This window comes from Monopterus albus, unplaced genomic scaffold, assembly GCF_001952655.1.
Source record: "Monopterus albus unplaced genomic scaffold, M_albus_1.0 scaffold3.1, whole genome shotgun sequence".
NCBI classification, from domain to species: domain Eukaryota; kingdom Metazoa; phylum Chordata; class Actinopteri; order Synbranchiformes; family Synbranchidae; genus Monopterus; species Monopterus albus.
In genome coordinates, this window is record NW_018127883.1 from 38,974 (window position 1) to 64,507 (window position 25,534).

The 25,534-nt window shown below is 39.7% G+C and overlaps 1 protein-coding gene across 1 annotated transcript; it reads left to right on the forward strand.

Moving 5' to 3' along the window:
• The first annotated feature begins 685 nt into the window (after positions 1-685).
• Positions 686-24,875, forward strand: pcsk2 (proprotein convertase subtilisin/kexin type 2). The gene is made up of 12 exons (XM_020600108.1): positions 686-1,174; positions 2,960-3,064; positions 6,767-6,880; positions 7,338-7,446; positions 7,977-8,014; positions 12,736-12,812; positions 13,825-13,913; positions 14,490-14,665; positions 16,829-17,044; positions 18,811-18,911; positions 20,295-20,522; positions 23,782-24,875. Exons 1-12 carry the CDS (start codon positions 992-994, stop codon positions 24,269-24,271), a joined length of 1,926 nt encoding a protein of 641 aa, XP_020455764.1. The 5' UTR covers positions 686-991; the 3' UTR covers positions 24,272-24,875.
• Positions 24,876-25,534: the final 659 nt, after the last annotated feature.

Here is a 25,534-nt window from a genome sequence, read left to right on the forward strand (position 1 = left end):
AAAACGCCGCATTTGTAACAACTATCACCTGTGTAGCAATAGGTGCACACAGTCCTTTTCACTGAACCTTGTTAGTATTAAGGAAATTAGTAGTATCATGCTCATAGGAACTAATTTCGCCTTCTTGCTCTCTACTTTCTCAGACGTCACTGGTACATCTGTGGACAGCAACCCTGTATCCTGTGCGCGTACCATATGGCAGCAGGGGAGCTGGAGAACCTTTAATGAGCAGCCTTTGTAAGAGCAGTCTTTTTGCAGGGTTCTTTCTAACAACCTGCTGTTCACATCCAAATGACCAGTGATGGGACTTTTCTTACATTCCACTACACAAAGAAGGCCATAGAGGTGGCCCAAATCTTAAAAGCAGAACTGTACTAAAGGCCTATTGTAGAGCTGAACTATCTAAATGTACCAATTAAAATATAAACAAAAACGAGATATTCCATTAAAACTATGGACTATAGCTATCGGGATATTACGTAAACGTGGTTTTCATTTGGATGAGATCAGTATCAAGTGCTGATCAATAGAAATCCTATCAACTCTGAGGATGATGGGGGGGGGGAATTGTTCAAGGTGCTGAAAAGTGCCCCTGCGTGCTCATCTGGGGGTAGCAAACAACGGGACACACCCGCCAGAGCCCATTGGTACTACGTCACGCGCAGAAACTACCCGAGCGAGGAAGGTAAATGAATTACAGCTGAGAGGAGGAGGAGGAGAGATAGAAAGCTGAGGATGCAGGTTTGGTCCATAGCACGCAACCTCCCCACTCGAACCGCACATTAGGAACGGCTACACCTCGGTGAAATACAACTTCCATCAACTGACAGCGAGGAGATGCGTCCGCAAAAGCTTTGATTCAGACCCCTTTGCATCCTCCACCTCCTCCTCTTCCTCCTCCTCCCCCTCCCATCACTAGCGAGGAGCATCCCGCACACTTACCTCACTCCGACGGGCAAGTAGACAGACGGATTGACACGAGCCAGACACGATGCGTGGATCTTCCCGACATGGGACAGCCGTGGGATTTATTGTGCTGCTGAACGCGCTGCTGCTTGCCACGCAGGCTGCCGAAGGAGTCTTAGCGGACCATTTTCTGGTTCAGTTGCACGAGGACGCACTGGATGAGGTGCACCAACTTGCAACACAACATGGGTTCCAGAGTGCCCGAAAGGTAGGGATGCTCGAATACAATTGTCATGCATTTCTGGCCCCCGTTTTTTGCCCGTATTTTGAGGAAACCAAATATAAATCAACAATGTAGGCTGTTATTGCAAACCAAAAATCACATTAAGTACTAAAACACATAAACCAGGTTGGTAACGTTCTGTCCTTTCTCACTAACTGAAATGGCCAGACAAACTATATTTAGCAACATGAACAGTTCTTAACGCTTTTTTCCGGGTTGATTTCGTTATACTTTGTCTTAATTTGATGACGTAATTCCCACTAAAATGCAGGCCCTAATTTGTAGGCTGACCAATTCTGCCCAGGCCAAAACCATTATTATTTTGAAACACGTCTCCTTTTAGCGTTCAACAAAGCAAAAAACACCTGGAGCCCTTCTAAAAAAAGCACAACCTATGACATCAGCAGGGGTTTCTCTCACAACATGAAACTATGGTGTGATCTCTTGCTCGGAAATTCACCTTTGTATGTTTACTCACTAAATTCTGTCATAGAAGAGCATTTAAAAAACTTATTTTGAGTACCTTTTTGGTTAAAAAAACTGGGAATTTATGCTGTTTCTCACTCACAAATAGTGTACTGTGTACACATTGCATATTATAACTTAGCCTATGTGGCCTTCCCTGCACATGCCTTTTTGCATAGCTTGACAAATGCATCCCAACATGTCAAAAGACGTAGCCAACCATTTATGGCAGACCACTGGAAGTAATTCCCTTACAGTGTGTCTACCTTGTCACATGTCAAAAATAAGTGTGTGGGTGAAATTGGCTGGAGCCTTAGCCAGTGAGGCATAGCAGTGAACAGAGGGGTGGAGGGGGGCTGGGGGGCGGGGTCTGTGCAGCTCTGAATGAGGATTTTCTTTCTTTTTTTGCTTCCAAAATATTTTATAAATGCCCCTAATTTCAGTCTGCAACTCCTCATAATGTGACATCTATGTGATGGTCGTGCATCATCACCAGTTCTGTGATCGCTAGTGCCTTTTCTTGCAGGCAGTAGATCATCCCTCCATCTACTGCCTCCCAGGTTATGTAATTGGCAGCTATATTTGTCTTGATGGGATATGCACCATTAAACAATGTGTGTGTCTGAATTATCTTCTGTTGCTGCTTAATTAACAAGACGTGGGGACACAGAACTGGGACATGTACAAATGTTAACACTAAGAATGGCAAGAGAGAGAGAGAGAGAGAGAGAGGGAGAGAGATCACCAATCAGCCGATATCCAAAAACCTTGTTCAATAGCAATTAGTGGAAGGGCAGTAATGTACAGTATCGCATACATGAGCTTTCATCCATGTTTTGGCAACAACAGTAGAATTAAAAAACAGAAGAAAATATGGAAAATCTTCCATCCCTCCAGATGGTTTTTATTTTAACATTTAATCTGACAGGCTCTGAATGCATTTACTTTGAGGATTGACCTGTACCCCGGTGGTTTCTAAAGCACAAGGAGATTTTTAATCTTTGCACAGTACTGGAGGGAAAGCTCTGGATGATGCATCTCATTTCCCTGCCCTTGTGATTTATTATGGTTGATTCCAGCACTATTCTCCAGCCTTAAAATAGACCCTCAGTGAAAGCCAGGGAATCAGTGCCCTTGTTCCTGCCTGAAGGATGACTTGCTGTCCTTTTCCTCAATATGTGATCTGTTTACTGAATGACTGTATTTTGATTTGCCAATCATACACATTCTGTATGCTGCCTCTGTTTATTCATCTCTCTCGCTGCTTCTGGACCATATTCTTCCCATGCTTTTTTTTTAACCTAGCTCCCCTTTGGAGAGGGACTCTTTCACTTCTATCCTCAGGACACTTCTAAGAGGCGGAGCAAACGGAGTGCCCGCAGCAGACAGCAGCTCCAAAAAGACCCCAGGGTAAGCATGCACACAGAGCTGCACACTGAGTATAGCACACTGTGTACTCTGTGCGTCTACAGTAGTATGGTTACCCCTTCACTTTGCATGGCAATGGCTATTTTGAACCTAGTGTCCATGCAAAAAAAAAAAAAAAAACATCAGGAAAGTTTGATGCACCTTGCAAAAAGACGTGTGCATTGCATTCATCATTTAATCAAGCTAAAACTACAATAGCAAGATGAAAATTTGTGAAAAACTGTGTTGTGGTCTCTACACCTAGTTGAAGCTTCGATAGTCTGAATAATTTTGTGACTGAGTGTCTATGCTCCAAAACCGGCTACAATGGTCGAATGCTATGAGGCTGAAATCTCCAAATATGCACTAAAGAATGATGATTACTTTATGTTGATGCAAATAATGATATTCTGAGTACAAAATGTGAACAGTGTAAGCATATTTGTACTTTACATGTACAAATATAATAATGTAATAAACACAGTTGATACAGTTGAATGCAGGATGGAAGAACACAGTTGCTGTTGAGAGAGATAAATAGATCATGGTCTGGTCCAAATACATCTACACTACAGACATACCATCAGAAATCTTTTCTGAATATTGCTTTGAATGTGTTTCCTTCTTGTGCTTCTTTTGTATTTTGGAATTTGTATGTCTTTTCATTCTTCTTTGAAGCATTTTGAGTGTGAGTTGTAACAGTAGGTACAACAGTGGTACAGGATTATGGTCTAATATGCTGATATTTTATTCTAAGTTAATAAAAGTGTACAATACATATTGTTGATTGCGGATGGAGTGCTAAATGATAATAAGAGATGAACATTTTAACAACAACCTTCATACACTATGTTACATTATCTTCAAAACAGGTCTCACAGCTTGAGAGAATGAAATGTTTGACAAATAACTTAAATCAAAATAACAGTAAATTAATTTTATGTCGGTTGACTAACTGATATTTTTTCAGCTCTGCTTAATAAAATAAAACACAAAGATCTGCTGTGTCCAGTCTGACTGCATGCTGAGTTGTGTGTTTAGCTCTGTCCACTACTGGAGGCAGTGAAAGAGGAGGACCTGCAGCAGAGAATCAACTAACCTCTAATTGCAGTTGTGAAGGTGCTAATGAAAATAAATGCAAAGCACTCCACTGAGCTAATACAGCTAATGGAAGTGAGACAGTACAGATGTTCCAGATGCTGGGTTTTACTTAGATGATTGACATGCTCATATGTGACACTGCAGTTATTGATTTCTGTGCCTCTCTGGAATGGATGAGGTTAGCAAGTGTGATTTAATGTTGTCTCTTTCTTCATCCTATATTTCAGAGTAATATGGTGGAAGTGTCAGTTTCACGCCTGTTTTTCTGTCAAAAATAAAGGAACTACTTTGTTGCATCTGAACATTTATGAAGTAAAATGTATGCATGAAACCCTAAATAACATGTTAATGGTTAAAAGAGCCATCACCATTTGTAGTAGTCTGTTAAAAGGTTTTTGAAATTTAAAGGAGTCATTGTGTGATTATTTAACGTACTTAAAATTCTGTCTAAATGAGCAGCAGCACTGAATGAACTGTAGAGTGTCTTGGATGGATTTCTTAGTCTCCCAGGAGCCCTGTTCTTTGTTGGACTCTATTAGTGGAACATGTTGACCCACTTTGACTCATCCACTATCCTTTTCTTGTCTCCCCTCTGCAAATTCTCTATGCTTACTTGGCCTTGTCCTCTCTTATTCTTTTACATTTTCCACAGTGATTTCAAATGTGATGTCTGTTCATCTGCGCCTCCACCCTGTCCATCCATCCAGGTAGCCAGCCATGGATAAATATGTTGAACATCTATTTAAGACATTAGGAAGTGGGAGTGAATAAACAAAGGTGGAAATAGAAAATTTAACAAATCTTTGTGAATGAGCAGCAACACTTGACCCTGAAAGACACATGACTGGGAAAGTGAGGAAGGAAATGAGGACAAGAAGAAAGGAGAGTGGAGACACAGCTCTCTGATTTGAAGTGAACTGAAGCGTTGTGATTTGTGAGCAGGGAGTGGGCAAAGGCGGAGAGTGATGGTGGTGCATGGGCACTGTTTGATGTTGTGAGTGGGCAGTATGACACGCTGTCTCATGGGAAATACAAGCTCTCCTGCCAAGTGGTGGAATAAATTGATGATGGATGTTGAATGGGTGGGGGGTGCAGGGATAATGTAGAAAATGATGACAATTTTCCCTTGAATAATTAAATTATGCAATAACAAATGTAACATGAGATCAGTTCATAGAGAAAAAAAATACATAAAATTGTTTTCACCATTTTAAAGTCCCCTAAGGTAAATATGGAAATATAGTGGTGTTTTTTAGGACTGCCTTGTCAATTAAAGGACTGAATGACATGTCGATTTACAGTGTGTGTTTGCCTCCTGATTGCTTAGAGTATGCCATAAAGGAAAGGCATGGATGAATAGGCTTTGGCCATTATAAAAGGCCATCTTAAGTGCTGCTCTGCTCTCTTATCTGTGGTGGTAAACACACAGGACAATGCCTGGGTAAACACAAGTGGAACGTTTAGCCACAGGAATCCATTTTCAAAAGGTGGCTGTGAAACTGTGAAAAAGACTTCCTTTTTATCATCAGCAATTAAAGTATAAAAATAAAATTAAACTGATTTTTGTCAATGAAGCATTTAAGGTATATATGTATTTGTAGTGATGCCAGTTTTATGTAAAGAAAGTTCAGTTTCCAGTTTCTCCAGTACACCCACGCACACAAAAACAGATCTAAAAACACGGGGAGAGACAGAAAGGGGCAGAAACCTTCAAATGAAATCAATATCCTTGGTGATAAGTAAATTGTTGGTAATAAATTTCAAGGCTTGGTCTAGCTATTGCCTGACTCCAGTGGATTAAATGGCTTCATTTACATTTTCTTAACCTGTTCAGTTTGTTTGACAAAATGTGTAAAAACGTCTTGGGGAAAGGGACACATTTACACTTTAGAATGGCTTACTGTTGCTTACTGTCATCCTCAAAACTACTGACCAGATATGAAGGCAATATTGTGAGTATAAATAAGAATACAACATCACTGTCAAAAAGAGATACCATCTTTCTGAAAACATCTGCCAGCGAATCAAACACTTAAATGCCATCTAAGACATTTATCCCCATTATGTCTGTGCTCTGTCCTATGTTATTTTCTATTGCTTGATAATGATATTGTAGCAGCCTTCAGCAAGCATTTGTTAAAAAAAAACAAACAAAACTGCTGTGTATCTGCCTTGGTGTTTTTAATGATTCAAAGAAGGATAAGAGTATCTGTGAGTGTAATTGGTTCAGCTTTTTATTAAAAATGTACTGAGAGTAGAATAAAAGCTCAATCTAAAAGCTTGTGTCGCAGGTGAGTTTGGAAGCCTTGGCTCCAGCTGCATCCCCTGTGATTAAAAGAAAAAGAATAGCCCCTCTGATTTACATGATGTGTTCGGCCTTCATGGTACAGTAGAGCACAGCTGGGTTTGCTGATTTGCTGTCCACAGAGCAGCATGTGTTTATTTCTCATCCATTGTCAAGCCAGAATCCTATAGGTTTACTTTAACAGGTGCTATTATGCACCTGGGTTTCTGTTTGCGCTTTGGGTTATCCTTTTATCAATGTTATCATTGCTGAGTTTTAAACTAACCATGACCTGGTATATCTCATGCTTTTTCCCTCAGGTGAAGAATGTTTTTGAGCAAGAGGGTTTTCGTCGCCACAAGCGAGGCTACAGAAATATCAATGATATCGAAGTCAACATGAGTGACCCTCTATTCACTAAACAGTGGTATCTGGTGAGTAATCAGCCGAGCAGCTGTCTGCATGACGTCTCACCTTTAGCACAAACCCACATTCTTTCACCTTAATTACTCCGAGGCCTAGTGTATTCCCCACCGTCTTCTGGATCAGCACCGTTATTCATTCTTTAATTAGCCTCCCTAGTACTGTCCATACCATCTTGTCACTGCATTCATGCTGCTTACTTTCCTTCCCTTTTGTTTACCATAACTGGCAAGCATGACCCTTATGCTGTGGCAAGCTTACCGTCATTCATCCGGTGTGTCAGATGAATGTGCCGTATTGCTGACATTTTCTTCCCCTTTCTCTCACCTTCACTCTCCCAACCCAGAGCTGTCCTTATCCATTGCCTCCCCTTCACACACTTCATCCATGTTGCCTAATTTCCAAATGGTGGCTCACTTGGGTGAGTCCATGAGTCATGGATGTTCTCCATATAGTCTGAGTAAATAGATAAACACAGGCCAGGCAGACGGGACCCCTGGACTGGATCTTAATGTGGCTGAAGCGTGGAAACTCGGCTACACAGGCAAAGGAGTTACCATCGCAATCATGGACGATGGTGAGTATAAAGTGCTGTTGTTTCATACCCTTGTGCGCTGCCTGAAAACACTCAGTTATATCTCACTCATCAGATTCATAAAATAAACTACTCTATTTACATCTATTTAATTCAAAATACAGTGAAGACAAACAAAAGCTTACCTTTCGGAATATGTATGGAAACACCGATATGTTGAATATGATAGAATGAATACATACAGTTCCAACTGATTCATTCTTTTTTTTAGGGCCACTCACTGCATCAAATGTGATGTATTATAAAACAAACCTTTCTAAAAATAATTGTAATGAAAACCAAGCATTTCAAAAATGTCAAAAGTGGTAGAATATTATCAACTCATAACGCCTTAAAATCACCAAATGTACTCTATTTGTGTGTTTTGTCAGAATTAAATTATTCATTGATATTTGCATCATTAACACAAAAGAACAACTGTGGTGTAATAGTAATAAGACACTTGTGGTTGTGCTATTCTTTGTAAAGCACTCGATGCTTAATCACTGATTAATGTCAAAATCATATTTCAGGTATTGACTATTTACATCCGGACCTGGCATCAAATTATGTGAGTACCTCAGTTTTATACTTTCCTTTACTTCTTAGAAGTATTTTTATTAAGTGAAGCAGGGGTTCAGGTGGTGGATTTCATGGGCTTCGTGTGGTGTGCCATGGGCAGTGACAGGTGCTTTCCAAGTTGCCTTCATGGCTGCCGAGTCTCCTTGTACTCCTGGAGGACGCAGAAACAAGCAGACGGCCAGCCAAGCTGTTTAATGTTAATGCACATAGCACTGTGGCAGGCACAATGGCAGGCCGATCTGTCACAAGCAGAGATAATGCCAGGGTAGTTGGTGCTGTATAATGTAATGTGCTATCGCCAGAATACTGATAACACCTGAAAGGACAGGAGGGATTGTTAAATGGAACAAGGAAATGAAGCGATTAGTTTGATCTGACTATAAAGTTTGCAGTGTCGTCAACTTGCCTGCCTTGAGCTATCACTGAATCCAAGGATGTTCGACGCAACCCTTCTTTTAGAGAAACAGGTGTTGTGAAAAAATGAGTTCATGACGTTTTGTTGGCCCGAGAACACCACCTTGACAATTAACAATTTTTTTAGCAAGAATTTAATTTAGAAATGCCAGTAGTTTGTGCACTTATCCCTCTTGTTCCACTGTTCCAAAGGGGATAATAAAGACGACCCTTTGTCCCTCTGTCTCAGCTCATGTGCACACCATGTGTTTCTTTTAAAAGTGGCTTTTTGTGTGTGTGCTGTACACTTGCCATCATGTTTGCCTGCATATAGATGCTTCTTGCCTGTGAACAGAGATGAGCTGTGGCCCAAAAATAAGTCAGTCTCAGTTGGGGTGTAGCAGGAGCATGCTCCACTGGATTGATGGATCATAATGTGCATAGATCTGAAGTGTGTGTCTATGTCAGTGAGTGAGAGAGACAGAAAGAGGGAGACAGTGTATTGTATGTATTCCTGTTTTGTTACTGTTGTCATGGTGTTTTGCAGACCCACAAAGACCTCCTACTATCAGCTGAATAACAAACAAAAAATATAATAAAATGTCATCTGGGAATCATCACATCTTTCAATCAGATTTGAATTATTTGTGTAGCTGTGGATCGTTGTGCTTATCTGCTTTGGACAACCAAATGTTAGTTTATGCAAGGGCGCTGGATTATGTGCTTTTTGATCTTCTATATTTCCCATTTGGTGTGATGATCACACTGTAACAGCTCAGATATACATTGATATGGTAAATTAAATTGTGAGATAGTATGTGTCCTGAAAGGAAGAATTTCATGTTCAATTTCATGGCACATTTATATGCAAATACCAATAAATACAACATTTTAAATGATTTTTGCATAAATGCATACACAAACAGATCTTGTATTATACTTCTAAATTAAAAAATAACAGCTATATTATAGTGTTTTTTTTCTGTATGCAGTATTTAATATCAGATGGTGGTAGTGGTAAATATCCCAGCTGTTAAACAAAGAGAAAAATCTCTAAATGTGTTTGCCAATAAGACAAAATTATGATGTTTGACCTAATTTCTGTACAGGAGTGTGTGCGCACAGTTACTCTTTTTACTTGCCGGCACCAGATCAATACTGTCATTGTGTTTGGCTACTGCAGTGTTTGAAGCACTTCTAAGTAAGCAGTATTGATCAGTGGATGACCTTTATTTTATTTTATTTTATTTTTTCTGTCTCAAAAGGAGTTGTGCAAAAGCATTAGGGGTGTGCTACTGGGTTTTATACCCCTTCTGAGGAATATGTTGTTACCAGTATTATTCTCCCTCTGTATATGCTGGGATGTTACCATGACAACATATTGTGATGTCACTTTACCACGAACTTCATCTCATATGTTGCTTTTGTACGATAGAGAGAAAGAGAGAAAAAGCTGGTGTGTATGTAAAATGACCTTGAAGAGATTCTAATAGAATGACATTGTACTCATCACATGCTCTGATGGAAACACATGTGGTCTTATAATGTTTTTCATATTACTTTTGAGAAAATCCCTTACAACTTATTATATTTATGACATAATTTGATTACAAATACAGTTGCACCGATGCATAAATATAATTTTGCTGTTGTAGATGGTGAAAGACGAACTGGTTTTAGGTAGTTCTGAGGGGTTGTGAGAAGGAAAGACGCTTTAATTAATATTCAAGTTTATTTTATTAATTAATTTTTTGTGGAATCACCCAAGAGGTTTAAAGGGAAACTCTCTCTTTGGAGGAATGGCTTTAGCTTATGATATGTTTTGGTTTTAATGTCAAATCTAGCTACAGCTGTCAAAGAAATGTAGTGGAGAAAAACTAGAATATATCTTAGTGAAATAAAGGGGAGTAGGAGTATAAAGTAGCTGAAAATTAAGAAGAAAAGTATGTAAGCACTAAACTGTACTAAAGTACTTTAGTAAATAGGTTACCTTCCGGACAAACTTTTATTTTACTTCACATCGATTGTTACACTGATGATGTCACCTTCAACCTCCTTAATGTATAGAATCTAGAAAAATAAGGCATACTGACTTCCACTATAGCCATCATTACTCTTTCCAGTCCCTTTTGCTCTGAGGACAGTGAACAGATATGGGTTGCTGGGGAAAGGTGAGGTAGCTGAGGATGGGCACAATCCATTATTCTGACCCTGGTTGCTCACAGGACACTGGAGGGAGAGCAGATTAATAGCAGAAGGTATGGGCTTGGGAAGCACAGTAAGTGATTCATGGACATGCCCCTGACATAAAAAAAAATCATTTGGAACAGCATGTTCTCTCTTCACAAATGTTCCGCTTTGAATACATTTCAAGCCAGTTCCTAGACTTTTTTTATATTTAACCAGTTGTCACTCCTAGTGTTGTGCCAAATGTTTTAATATTCTCTTGTTTTGTTGTCGTTGTTTGTTTGTTTGATTGTTTGCACCTAGATGCCTCACAGTAATTAAAAAAAGTCAAAAAGAGAAGAAAAATGAGCAATTATAAATGAGAGAAATAGTTTAGATGGCATTTCCCATTTTATTTATCATTACATCTACTTAAACAATTACAGGGGACTCTCTCCGCAGCCATGTCATCATGCAACCCCAGTTGCTATTTTCTTCTTGTTACCTGCTGCACATTGTCATAGAATAATTATAGTGTTTCTCCATTGGCTCAGTAAGCATTTGCCATTTTCTTTTCTTTTTGTCACTGAATGAATCATCCCCTCAAAATGTCAGCCAGCAGAGCTGTGAGGTTTGAGCGTGGAAACAGCCCCCAGAATTGATCTGATGTTTTTGAGTCTACAATAAAGATGGCTGGGGCTTCTCCATACTCATGACCACACAAAACACCTGTCAGTGGCCCCTAACCCCAACCTAGAGTAAAATACAGTATATAGAGCTCCAAGTGCTATGAATGACAACTAAAGGAGAGCTCACAAAAGACTACAAGTAGCTTGTGAGCTTTGGAAATGTGTTACAGAAAGAGCAGTAAGGGTGAGACTTTCCCGAGGATGACTGTTAAACATTACTTTGTGTATGTGTGGCCTTGGTTTTCTAAATATATGGGGACAGAAAACATGGAGCACACTAGCTTCACATTTTATGAAAACAACATGGTGTAAAGTTAGAGCAAGTAACACTTAATGGTTAAGGTCAGGGTAAGTCTCCTGAAAATGAATGTAAGTCTATGTAGGGATCCAGTAAATGACAAAAACAAGGATATGTGTGTGTGTGTTCTCCAGACATGGCTATTCTGATAATTATATTGACTACATTAACGTCTCCCTGGCAGATGTGTGTCTCCAGTGCCTTCTTTCTGCTGCTGTTCATTCTGATCCTATTACTTTTGGCCATGTGGAATTAAATGCTGTCAGTGATTGAGCCATTATTTTCTCAGCTTGAAATCCCTGCTGTGACCACACATTATTCCAGTCACATATTCCATCACCACAGAATAAAGATTCACAGTTAAGTATTGCATCAAGGTGTTCAGATGTTCACGTGACATACCCTCAATTTCTACACCCAGCAGACACTAATGCACACTGGTACAACAGCACTGCGAAAATCTTCTCTTCATTAAGGTTTTGTAATATTCAGTTTTTGTTGAAACCATTGTTGAAAGGTTATTTAATTTGAATTGTCAGCATCAGTATTATGAACCAATACCTCAGCAGATCTGCTGATGAATATTGTATAATACAAGAGGACCTTGTGGTGGGATTGTTTTTATCAATCAAAACAGTTGAAATATCCAAAATAAACATTACAACCTCCATTGCATGCCTGTTGTGTTAAAGTTAATGAATAATCCTGTATTTTGGGAAATGCATGTATTTGCTTTCTTTTGGAGTTATAGTCTACTGCAACAAGCTGCCAATTAGTATGAGTAGCATAAACACTTGCCTACAGTTACATGTTAATTTTAAGCTATAGAGATGCTTTTTTTTTGGGGTAAAGCCAGACTAGTTTTTTCTCTTCTACTTCCCATCTGTACAGTAAGCTGAGATACAGCTTCATATTTACCATACAAGTCTTGGTAAGAAAGTGAAAGCGTATTTCCCAAAAGCTCAAACTATTCCATTAAACTTTGGTAGATCCACAAAATAAACTAAGCCATGCTTTAGCAAAACCCCAAACTCCCAACTTGTGCATTCAGATTGCAGAACAGGATGTCAGCACAGGTCAGCAGTTCATCCCTCTACCTCCTCTCCTTTTGTTTTTTTACTTTTACTTTTTGTTGTAGTTAATGCATCCATTTGGTCCTTTCAGAATGCCGATGCCAGCTATGACTTCAGCAGCAATGACCCCTTCCCATTTCCACGCTATACAGACGACTGGTTCAACAGGTAAATCTCACCCAGCCAGCCCCTGTTTATATATATACATGCCCAGTGTGTTTTTGTGTGCACATTTGGTACGCTCTCCAGGGAGTCAGGCAGCTCTCCTCTATTGATTTTCTCTCCACATAGTTCTATTAAGACATAATGATGCAGTATAAACAGAGCTGTTGTCCAGCACAACAAATAGAAAACATAATGCCTATTTTTACCTGCTCACTTGTAGAAGATAAGGTCGATAAAGGAGAACTAGAAAAAGTCTAGTCCCCTCTCATGGTCACAGTGTTCACAGTGATGACCTGCTGTCTGATAATGCCTATCTGCCTCCCATATCTCAATCACACTGGGTGATCCACTGCCACTGTAACATGCCAGAGAGTGGGACAAAGAGAAATATATTCTTTCTCTGCCTCTGCTGCTCCATCTGCTGCTATATCAGTGTGCGTGTGTGTGTGTGTGTGTGTGTGTGTGTGTGTTTGTGTGTGTGTCTGTGTGTGGGAGTGAGAAGGGAGTATTTGGGTTTGCCAGTGTAGCAGTTGCTGACTGTCAGGCACAACTCGCTGGCTAATCAGCTGGATGTTATAAATAGCTGCCTGTCTGTAGCAAAGCATGCTGGGAGAGAGGGGCTGACTCTCTGCAGTGTCCCTATGGGGAATGGTGGGAGGGGGAGATATACACACATTACATGGTGCACACAAAACACTGTATGTGCAAACATATTCAGCTGGACTCAGATGAATGAAGAATAAATAAATGGATACATCTAGGTCATTTTCCATGAGCTGATGTTCCTCGGGTCACAAAATTCTGAAGTGCCCCTGCACAATTTAATTGATTCATAGCTATGGAACTGATAAACCTTTATTCTTAACAATATTGTCATTCTAGTCAAAACAAAGTGAACAAAAACAGAAGTTCGGTCTAATCTGGGAAATCTTATCTCATGCTTAACTCACAATATATCCTTTATAAATTCATGCAAATCCTCTCAGATCTGTTCTCTGATTTGTGATGTCATCAGTCACGGCACACGATGTGCTGGAGAAGTGTCTGCTGCAGCCAACAACAACATCTGCGGTGTGGGAGTCGCCTACAACTCCAAGGTGGCAGGTGTGTGTCATATTAAAGCTGAAGATTGGACAGTGCAAAGAATAACAATGAGCAGACAGGGATGTTAGCAAATATCAGCTCTGACAATAGTATGATGAACTGATTAACTCTGAGGCAAATGCTGTAAGCATCATATAGAAAATACACGTAGTTGCAGTAGAATGGTGTTGCATTGTTTGGTACTGAAGACTATTTAAATGGTATACTGCTCATACGATTACTGCACATTACTGCAAAGGTCAGTTAGAGTGCACATAGCAACAACAAGCAACAAGACCATTAATTCAGACAGCTCCATGTTTCTGTTTCATATTGATTTGCTCTGGGAGTAACATGGCAGAAAGAGTCTTGACTTGACTTGAAGACAATAAGCATTGAAGATTTAAATTGTGTGCTACAGTGCTGACATCTCATTATTAAGGGTTTGGATACTATAGCTGTATTGTGTTGAAACTAAAGATATTGTAAACTAGCTAATAGGTTTTTATAAATGATCTGTTTACCTAAACTAGACTTTTATTCCAGTAGCGGTGTCAGTACAGTAAACGAGTAGCAGCCTGGATGTTGTTCTTTCAGGTATCAGGATGTTAGACCAGCCCTTCATGACTGACATCATTGAGGCCTCATCCATCAGCCACATGCCCCAGGTTATTGACATCTACAGTGCCAGCTGGGGACCGACTGATGATGGCAAAACGGTGGATGGACCCAGGGAACTAACGCTGCAGGCAATGGCTGATGGTGTCAACAAGGTAAAGTGGCAACACGCCTGCTGTGCTGTTTCATAACCATGTGTAAATATGTCATAAAATCACTGGTGTCGATTTAAATATTAGTCACTTCTATCTGGTCACCCTGTATCCTTCAGTGTGGAGGTCTTTTGTTCCCTTTGTTACGGGTTTCTTAAAAATATGCAACAATTATTGATTGTTGCACACATTTTTAGAAACAGAGAATGAATCTTAATGACTTTGATCACTGCCTGGCTTTTCTTCTAGTGCCACCACAAAGTTAACATTTGTGGTTTTGAGTGAAATGTGTCAACAGCTATTATTAAATGGATTGGCATAAAATGTCCACCTCAGGATAACTTATAGTAAGTTAGGTGATCCCCTAAATGTTCATCTAGCACCACCATCAGATCTACATTTCTGTTTCCAAATTCCAGTACTTTGTTTTATGAGGAATTGCTTGCAAAAATCACGACAAAGCACCTCTGTCCCTAAGTACAGCCTCACAGACCACTAGCATGGCTGTAGACTCTTGTTTATTCTTTTCGTTTGACCGATGTTTGTAAATCAAATTGTTCCCTCGGGACAGTAAAGCTCTACTCAGCTGTACTCTTTACACATTGGACATTCAGGGGCTTTGTGCTCTTTCTTGACAATGACAAACAACCAGTTTGGAGGTAATGTAATTGATCAATCACTCCAGCATCACTTCCTTAATGTGCAGCACTACTTTGTCTTATTAACCACAGCCCCCGAAAAGTCAGAGTGGAGTTTCAGGGTTTCTGGAGCTGATTAGGTATTCTGTTCTGTTTCCTGGTCAAGGATCTATCAGCAAGGCAAAAAATTCTTCAAGGTCTGCCAGTAGTGGCTTAAAAGTTGGCCCTCTGGTTGAAGGGCAGTCTCGTTGGACATGCACACATACACGCACAGTCGCTAACAGTGCCACTGCCAATTATCTGCTTGGTTAGTCATCATGCATGGTGTGTCAACAGGTGTGGGTAGGTCTTATATGATCCAAGGAGCAAAGCTGACTGTAATCTCTGATCACGCAAAGACAGCTAATCGAGATCCTCTTAGATTTAAACAGTCACTTTATATAAGCTACTCTATAGGCTGAACATAAAACTAAAATGCACATTGTGTCATATGAAAAACAGAATGGTGTTACAGTCAGTTTGTGTTATAAACACAGCTGTGTGGTTTTGCAAAATGCCACAGATAATGACGCAGTGCGCTGTGCAAAATTAAAGCACTTTTTTGTGTTGTGTAGGAGACCAAAGTTCATCTGTGAGCTCAATGAAGCTCAAACCTTCTTTGCAACTGAAATAGAGGAACATGAATAAGCACCATGAAGGGAAGGACATACCACTCCTCCCCCACTTGAGTCTTTGTTCTGTGGGAAATTCGTGGGCTTTTTGTTGAAACAGGTGCAACATTTGGTGAAGAGGATGCTCCCTGCATGGAGCCGCAGTAGGTTGTGTCATGTTTCAAGACTCTATCCATAACAAAGATGACAGTTTAGTGTTTGGATTTACAGAAGGTATCGTATTCCTTTTTGCATCTACCTGCTGTAAAAAGAGTGAATAGAATCAGTATCATTGTGTCTTCTTTGAATTTACTTTGATACTACAACATTGTAATGACCCTCAGTTTCTTTGGTTTCTGCAGTGCTTACTGCTAATTTGTTGTTCATTCATTCATATTACAAGTATTTTATTAGGATGGTTTACTTCCAATTTTATGGCTGGTTTACTCACTTAGTTGCAATGTACATTGTTGCAGACAAACAGAAGCAATGAATCGTTATCTATAACAAAATAACAGGACGGTTGGTGTCACAACACCCATGTATAGAGTAGTGCTATTTACAGTATATACAGATGTTTTCTTTGTCATGTTTTTTTTTTTTAAACTCTGGAGGAAGATCCACTTTAATAATAGGGGGCAGGAGATGGTGAACCAGTTTAGACCTAAACTCCCCATTGTCTTTTGTTTGAATGCCATAGTTCATGTGAATACAAGATTATGTACATAAGCAGTAAACTGGCACATACTGTTTAATTACAGTAAAGTGAACTCGCCAGATCACTAATTTTCATTTCACCCATCTTTGTCTCTCTAGTAATAAACAAAATGCTGACGTATTTTCACTTCACTTGGATGATGATGATGACATTGTTTTAGGGCCGTGGAGGAAAAGGCAGCATTTACGTGTGGGCATCAGGAGACGGTGGTAGCTATGATGACTGCAACTGCGATGGATATGCCTCGAGCATGTGGACGATCTCCATCAACTCAGCCATCAATGATGGACGCACTGCCCTGTACGATGAAAGCTGCTCCTCCACCCTGGCATCCACGTTCAGCAACGGACGCAAGAGGAACCCAGAGGCTGGCGTTGTGAGTGTGTTTGTGTTTAGTTACATATATATGTTTTACATGTCTGGAAAATAAATAATATACAGTATGTTTTTGGCAAAGTCTATCTAATGCTTTTGAGTTTCCATGGATTCAGTAGATACAGTACATGCACTTTTAGCAAAGATAACTACTTCCTTGTAGTGTCTGATGTCTTTTAAAAGTTTTTCCTTGCTCAACGAATGAACTGTGAGTAGCTTCTTTTCAGTTTACGCAGCAGGCAGTGCATCCCAGGCCTTTCAGGAGATTGGATGCTATACTGTAATTGCTAAGTGGTTGTGAAAATGAAGGTTCTAGTGGAGAAATAGTTCTCTTGGTCTACCTTCCTTGACAACCAGATCTGGACTGTGTTTATCAAGGCATTTAGGGCATAGATGTGTTTTTAAGAGAAACAGGAACATTTGTTCTCATTATTATTAGAAAATGTTTTTCCATAATTTTCATAAATGTGCTTTATTGTGTCTCTTTTTTCTACATGAGGGGAAACCAAAGTAATACCCTGAACAACTGAGGCATCAAAGTGAATCTGTATTGATCCTAGCATATATGAATAGGCTATATGTGTAAGTGGCTTATGGTTATTTGAATATTCACCTGTCAAACTGTGTCATCAGTGGGTGAACCTTGAAAAAATGGCTGGATGAGCCAGCAGAAACAAACAGACCAGCACAGTATATCTTTGAAAAGAGACAAGCTTAAATATCACAGATGATACTTGCTTTTTTTTTTAATGAGGACAAATGTCTGACCTTGATGTTTAAGGTTAGGGTGATCAATATTGAGAAGATCGGCTGAGATTCTATACCTTGCTTGTTTGTGTAAAAAAGAACTTCCTGTTTTCAAAGGCAGCAGTGTTTGTGTTTTTGTGATTATGCAAATCACCTTTGGCTGTTGACAGAGATCTTCCCTAGGGTTTCCTGTCTAATTGCAGTCAATTTGTTATCATTTCTAATTAAGCAACAAATTAAATAAATAAATGTGTATTCAGTAAATATAAACACAGCTTGTCTGCCGACATGTTAATGTAGCAGCTCGGCCAATGTACACTTCAAATGAAAACTTAGATGTAAAGCAAAAGCTTTATACTGATGGCCGACACTGACTGTAGAAACATAGATGAAGGAGACAGAGGTTCAGAGAAGTGGGAGGATTATGTTTTTTTGTGTTGTTTTTTTTTTTTTTTTGCTGAAAAGCTGCTGAAGAGTTTACATATTTTGGGAGAGAGGCACAAGGCCTTTATGCTTTGAACTCTTTATCTCTCCATTAGCCCACCTCCACCTTATTCTGCAAGTTAACAGAACACAACTACAATAAAATATAAATGTGTCAAACAATGTAAATGTATAGAAAATGGAAAAATGCATATAAAGGGAAAATAAAGATTGGGTGGAATATTTGCCAAACAAGGCACATTGTTATATTTGTCATGATTTCGGTAAGTGCTGAATCCACCTCTACTGTGTGATGTTGAAGCAATATGGAAATTATTGCACCATTAACACACCATATTTTAATTTGGATCATCATCATATAGCCTTTGCACACTTCTAATAATGTCAAAATGTAATGTACTTATTACTACTACTGGAGGAGGTGATGCCATTTTTTTCAAAGGAAGTTTTAATAACACAGAGGATGGTCTTTCTTAAAAAATAATATTAATAATAAGTGAAAAATAATGTTTAGCCTCTTAATTATTTTTCTAGAGTCCCATATTAAAAAAGATTCTTGTTCTTTCTTTGTTTCAGGCCACTACAGACCTGTATGGCAACTGCACGCTGCGTCACTCTGGAACATCAGCTGCGGCTCCAGAGGCAGCAGGTGTTTTTGCTCTGGCTCTTGAGGCTAAGTATGTGCTCTACTGCCCTGTCCACACACCTGTGATAAGTATGAATTACTGAGCTACATTGAGGGTGTCCGTATAAAACGTTACCATGTTATCGCATTCAACTTCACTCTGCTGAAGAAAGTGGTCAGAAGGTATAATTTCACAATAATATGCTTTCAACTATTAGATTAGGATAATTTTTGATATAGAACACTGACTTGTGCTATTCATTTATGAGCTACTATTTCTTTTTAAACACAACCCTGAACTTTTACTTCACAATGATGTTTGTGGTTTCCTCTGCCAATCTCCATTCTACTTCTTTCATTCAAATTTTCTCAGTGACTGAACCCCTCAAAAGCACAAATCATCTTCCCATTTTTCACAGAATTGCTTATTTATTATAAACACAAGCCAAATAAAAAGTAAAACACCCTTAACCTGTTGCCTACAACGTACATATTCTGTGTTTGTGCCAAGGACACAAATCATACATGGATCATTGCTCTTTATATCTCAGTCCAAGGCTAAAAATACAGTTTAGATACCGCTAAGATGGGCTCAGCACTTATGTTTTATTTATTGCTGCACTTTCTTTGTGCAAAAAGCAGAGGGATTATGTTGGATGATGAAACACAGTGAAGTACTTGATCATCTCAGCCATGTAATAATGTTGCTTACTATAGACTAGTGGTGATACCAGAGCTTCAATCATTGATGTTTCCAACAAAACCCGTTAATTCATGTCATATTACAGTAGAAGTTTATTTTATAATCCTTGTGAATTGAAAACACATGTCACTTAAGTAAAGCCACATACAGTAACTGGACAAATATGACAAATCTAAAACCTGGAGAATTATTGCTTCCTAGATCTCAGCGGGGCGCCTTTCCTTCCCCTCAGGAGCTCCATTTCTCACGTTAAAGGCTGCCATTACCTAACACCAGCTAGTGTAGCTGAGTAAAGAAACATTGTTTGTTTTGCACACACAGTAATGATGTTGCTGTTGGAGGAGCAGATACTCACCCTGTCCGGCAGCAAATAACCCACGAGGCTGTTAGGATGAGTGCACGGCTTTTTTACTGCCCAACACACTTGAACCATGTGGAGCCAGTGACTCAGCCTGAACAAAGCTGTCACTACACACAGCCAAGATAATGGAGGGAGACACAGACAAAGGCAGCCATCTGCCTCAAAATACAGACATTATAATGTGCAGATAATTGAAAGCATGTAATTAAAGTATAGCCAGGAATCAGGAATGTTTTGCTTTTTGTTGCTAAATGTTTTGTTTGTGTTAGCCTGTCTACTATTTCTAAGTTACAGCATTGTCTTTCCTCTATCACACTATCCTTCCTGTATCCCTCTGCCTCTGTCCTATGTATGCTGCTTGCTCACCCCAGCCCTAACCTGACATGGAGAGACATGCAGCACTTGTCAGTCCTAACCTCTAAGAGGAACCAGCTCCATGACGAGGTTCACCAGTGGAGGAGGAACGGTGTGGGCCTTGAGTTCAACCATCTGTTTGGCTATGGCGTGTTGGATGCTGGGAGCATGGTGAAAATGGCCAAGGAATGGAAAACTGTGCCTGAGCGTTTCCACTGTGTAGCTGGATCCATTCAGGATACCCAGTGAGTTGCATTTATACTTTTTTTGTTATACATACTGTATATTATGTGTTCACACAATTATTCTGCAGCTCCAAACTCTCCCGATCAAGATGGTGAAAGGAAAACACTGCTGAGCACAAGAGACCAACTCATCAAATTACTCAGAATATCCCAATAAAGTTAATTCAATAAAACAACAATGAAGGGAGTGTCCATTTCACAACCCTGATGGTTCTGTAGGTTTGTAATGACAGGCTGTGCTATCCCAGCAGTCACTCTAGGTTAATGCTTTAGTCTGTTGACATCTGAACCAGATGTCTGTATGACAGATTATGGTAAACACCCCCAACAAACACAGTGTCATCTTGTTTTAACTGAAATAATAAAGCAATGCCTATTATGTATTGTCATTATTATTATTTTTAAAAACCCTTTCATTACTGGAGGGAAAGTGAATAGATGTAGTTTTAGAATTAACTTCACTGTTTTGTTGAAAAATCATACCAGTCACAAAGTATTACTTTAAGAATACAAGTTGATATCTAAAAATGTTTCTGGAGTTAATCATGAAGGATTTACCAAAGCAGACATGAAACACAACAAAAACAGTTTAGGTAAAATCTTTACATTGCTCAGTATTAATCAAGTTGGTGCTACATGAGCCTCATTTTAAAACTGACTATGGATGGGGATTCTTAACTTGTTCATATCAATCTAGCCATCTGTCCTCTGCTCTGGAGCAGATCCTCAGACGCTGCCCTTGTCTTTCACAGATTCAGCTGTATTTTAACCATCCTTCTTATCATTTCATCCTCCCACATTAAGCAGTACTCGTCTCCTTTTGCATCACCCTATCTTCCTCCCCACTTTTTCTCCATTTACAGCCTTGCTTTCACTTTCTCCTCTATGCCTCCAGCCCTCCTCCCTGTCATCCTTTCCCCTCTACTCTCACCTCCTCTTCATTTCTTACCCCTTTCTCCCTCTGCACTTGGCACAAGGGCTCTGTAATCCATCCATCTATCAGATCCTGAGGCTTTGAGACCCCATGTGTGCCGCCTGGTGGTTTTCTGTGGCTGTCCCCCTTATCCCCTCTAATTAGAGCACCATAAATGGCCCAGCATGGCTTGCCCAGGAAACACTATCAATAGACTGACTGACACCCAGGAAAGGGGGTCTAGGTGGAGATGTGTATGTGTGTATGTGTGTAGATGTGTGTCTATGAGACCTAACCCTAAGCTTTCACATGCATTGTGAAAGTGTCAGTGTGTGGGTGAAGATAAAAAAGCAGGCTGAATACGTTACATCGGTGCCTTTTTCCCATTCTCAGCACCTCCAATACTTATTTTAGCTTCCAATAATCAGGGCCGCTGCACTATGAAGATGCAGTCACGACAACATGGTGTGAAAGTGTTTGTGTATGCATGCCTCCCTTGAGTGCAGTGCCAAATTAAAAAACGGAGCATCCCCTAAGAGTTAAATGGCTTTTAGTGCTCCCTTAAGATCATCACATGCAAATGGTGGCGGGGCCCTGGCCTCCTATGAGAAGATGTTTGTGACTTTAGACATTCCCTTATCATTTAGAGTTCCATTGCATAAAGTGATGTTATTGTTTTACTCAGACATGGAGTAACCACAAATGCTGTACCTGAAATAATAACTGCTCATTAAGGTAGTGTTTAAGAAGAAGAAATAGCTTCTCTTTTTCAAGCTGTTTTTGATTTGTGTGGTAAGAGCTGTGTCACTGGCTGTGTCATATTTTTCATCAGCTCACTGTTTCCACAGCAGCGCCACAGGGCTTCTGTTGCCTCTATTGTGGTAGAGATATAATTACAACAAGCCCACCTCTGATGATAGTGTTTCATGAGAAAAAAAAAACAATAAACACCAGCACAGCCAGGCTCACAAACACCCTGCACAGCACTGATCTGATAGCTGCTATGGCTGGCTGCAGCTTGCTTTGCTGGAGGAGAGCTTCTCATTATCAGTGGAGCTGGCGCTCAGTGCTCCACTGTGCAAGGGGGGTTGTTTTTAATCTCCACCGGTGCTGCCCTTCAGAGGGATCGCTCTTCCTGCTCTGTGACCGACTGTTGTAATTACTCTTGCACATTATCTGATGGGAACTGTTCACCTGCTCCCCACAGCTGAAACTCAAGTCTACACATATTGACTCTCAAGTTTAGTTACAAGCACAGTTATACATTCTAATGAACTAATGATAATAGTTCGACAACAGTAATGATGCTTTTAATGATAATGAAGATGGAGAATAAAAGAAAGTTAGTAGTAAATTGCAAATTGGTAAAATGATTTGAAAGTTTTCTCTTCACATTTTCTTTTTTTTTACACGTAACACACTTATAATATAGTTTGATTATGTCAAATTTCTTGTCATGAGTTTAGGGTGTAACTTAGAGTGAAACATCCTGCAGTGAATTGTTCTGTTTTTCTGGGAAAAGTAATTTGTTTCATCAGGCCTTAGCGGCTCATCGTTGCACTCACCTCTCTGTGCTTAGCATAGTGTTCTATTAATCACTTTTCAAACCGCGTGCTGTTCCATGTCTTTCGTCCTGCCATGCACACACACTTCCCTCCGCCTATGATGCAGTTACTAATAATATTGTTAGTGTAAGCCTCCTCATAGCCTATGGTCACCACATCTGCCCTGCTGTGTTCTCACACTTGCTTCTTATCATCCAAAAATATGAGAACAGCAGTTTGTCTTCCCATCCACAAAGCAGCAGCAATATCAAGACCAGGTTGCTTTTACACTGAATAAATCCACTGTGGCAATAAAGAATAAAAGAATCTCTTCACACAGCTTGAATTCAGGGCTGGCTCAGTATACGACAGTATTCCTTAGAAAAAGCTTGAATTAAGGGCTGGCTCAGTATACGACAGTATTCTACACATAGTTTACTGACAAAGGCCCTTGGTACATACTGTAGATAACATTACCCTAGAGCACAGTTGTACTGTATAAATCGGTCTCAGCGAGACATTATTACACATTGTTTAGAATTTTGCTTATGGCAATATGAGTGAATTTCAAGCAAAAGAATCAAATGTTTGCATTTCCCTGCTTCTCACATGTGACAGTTGGCTTTATTTATTTATATGTTTGTTTGTTTGCTGTTTTCAGTATTTAAAAAATGTACTCTCCATATTCTGTTTTATTTCATTTGACTCTTTATCTTTGGTTCATTTTTAACATTGATTTTTTTTTTTTTACTTTTCTTATGCCACACAGTCATGTTCAAACTGCTTTTCCTTAATTCTCCAGTAAAATCCAGTCTGGCAATAAGCTGGTCTTGGCCATCACTACTGATGCCTGCCAAGGGAAGGACAACTTCGTCCGTTATCTGGAGCACGTTCAGGCAGTGGTCACTGTCAACGCCAGCCGCCGTGGTGATCTCAACATCAACATGACCTCTCCCATGGGCACAAAGTCCATCCTGCTGAGCCGAAGGCCCCGAGACAACGACTCCAAGGTGGGCTTTGACAAGTGGCCCTTCATGACCACTCACACCTGGGGCGAGGACCCCCGGGGGACCTGGGTCCTGGAGGTGGGCTTTCAGGGTGATGAGCCACAGCGCGGAGTCCTGAAGGAATGGACTGTCATGCTGCATGGAACACAAAGTGCCCCTTATATAGACCAGATAGTGCGTGATTATCAGTCCAAACTGGCCATGTCTAAAAAAGAGGAGCTGGAGGAGGAGCTAGATGAGGCCATAGACAGAAGTCTGAAGAGCTTGATGAGTAAAAACAACTAAAATCTCATTTGCATGTTTCCAAATCTTTCAGTTCCTCTTATCTTTCTCCCTCTTTGCACTCTTGCTCTGCCCTTTTCTAATTCTCTCTGCATCTCCTCGGTTCTTCTTACTCTTTCCTTATTCTCCCTTTTGTCCCACTCTTCACCTCTTCACTCTGCTTTTTGTTATCAAGTGTTTCAATTAACCCCCACCACCCCCAGGCATCAATGAATGTTTCTTGTAATCCAAACATGATAAAAGTGTAACCTTCAATAATCTGTTCTACATTGGAAAAAGTAAACTACATCACCTTAATTTTTACTCGAGAGATTTGTACATAAGCTAAATATAATCCCCTCTTTCATGCTCTTGCTTTAAATGCCTTGCACCTCTCTTCTGCCAACTGTTGTACAGTTTGTGACTGTAAATGATTTTCTGTGTCATTCTACTTAAAATTTAATATCTTGCAAACAGAGCAGTGATACTTCTTTTTGTTTATATTTTTGTGACATGCACTGTTTATATAAACAACAAAAGGAATGTGTGATTCATTTTGCAGCCTGTGGTCCTTAGTTCATATTTCATAATCTTTGATGTAAACTAAATAAATCTATTCAGCTATTTATTTAAGCCCTTGAGTGATTTGCCACACACTACCAAACATATTGAGTAGAAAAAAAACATGCCATTCTCTGTATCTTGACTGGCCAAAGTTTTGATAGGGATAGACAAAGAATTGGATAAAGACAGAAGACAGACATTGTGGAGTTAAATTCTTTCCATCTATATATATATATATATTTATTGAGCCATAACCTACTGAGCGTTGAATTTTTCCCATGTCTTTCACCGTGCACTGTGCTGTCCAATAAAGGAAAAACACCTTCTACAAAGTGGAGCCCGAGATACTTAGGCCAAGGTACTCTTCACTTTATGGACACGTTTTTGGTGAAGGTGCTACATGTAGCATCAGTAAATCACTATCATGTCACTTTTCACTGATGCATTGATAATAAAAAGAAGGCTCAGTCTCACTGGATTTAATGAACTTCTGCTGCAGCATAGATGGATTGCTCAGGAACCAGACTGGGTTTCATAATAGCAGAGAAGGATTAGGGCTTCAGGGCAAAAATGCATTCATTGTGAAACAAAAGGAAATGTGCTAGTAAATAAAGTAATTTTTAGAAATTGCTTTGCAATATCATACCCAAGGGAAATTTTAAAGTGGTTATAATCAATGCTTGTATTTTGTGAAGACTCAAATCATCCATTTATCAATTTTTC

Bases quoted from the DNA above. Each gene is read 5' to 3' on its own strand.
- pcsk2 (XM_020600108.1), top strand. From the start codon at position 992: ATGCGTGGATCTTCCCGACATGGGACAGCCGTGGGATTTATTGTGCTG. The intron at 6,881-7,337 runs GTGAGTAATCAG...CTGAGTAAATAG, and splicing joins TCACTAAACAGTGGTATCTG to ATAAACACAGGCCAGGCAGA. The intron at 8,015-12,735 runs GTGAGTACCTCA...TGGTCCTTTCAG, and splicing joins CGGACCTGGCATCAAATTAT to AATGCCGATGCCAGCTATGA.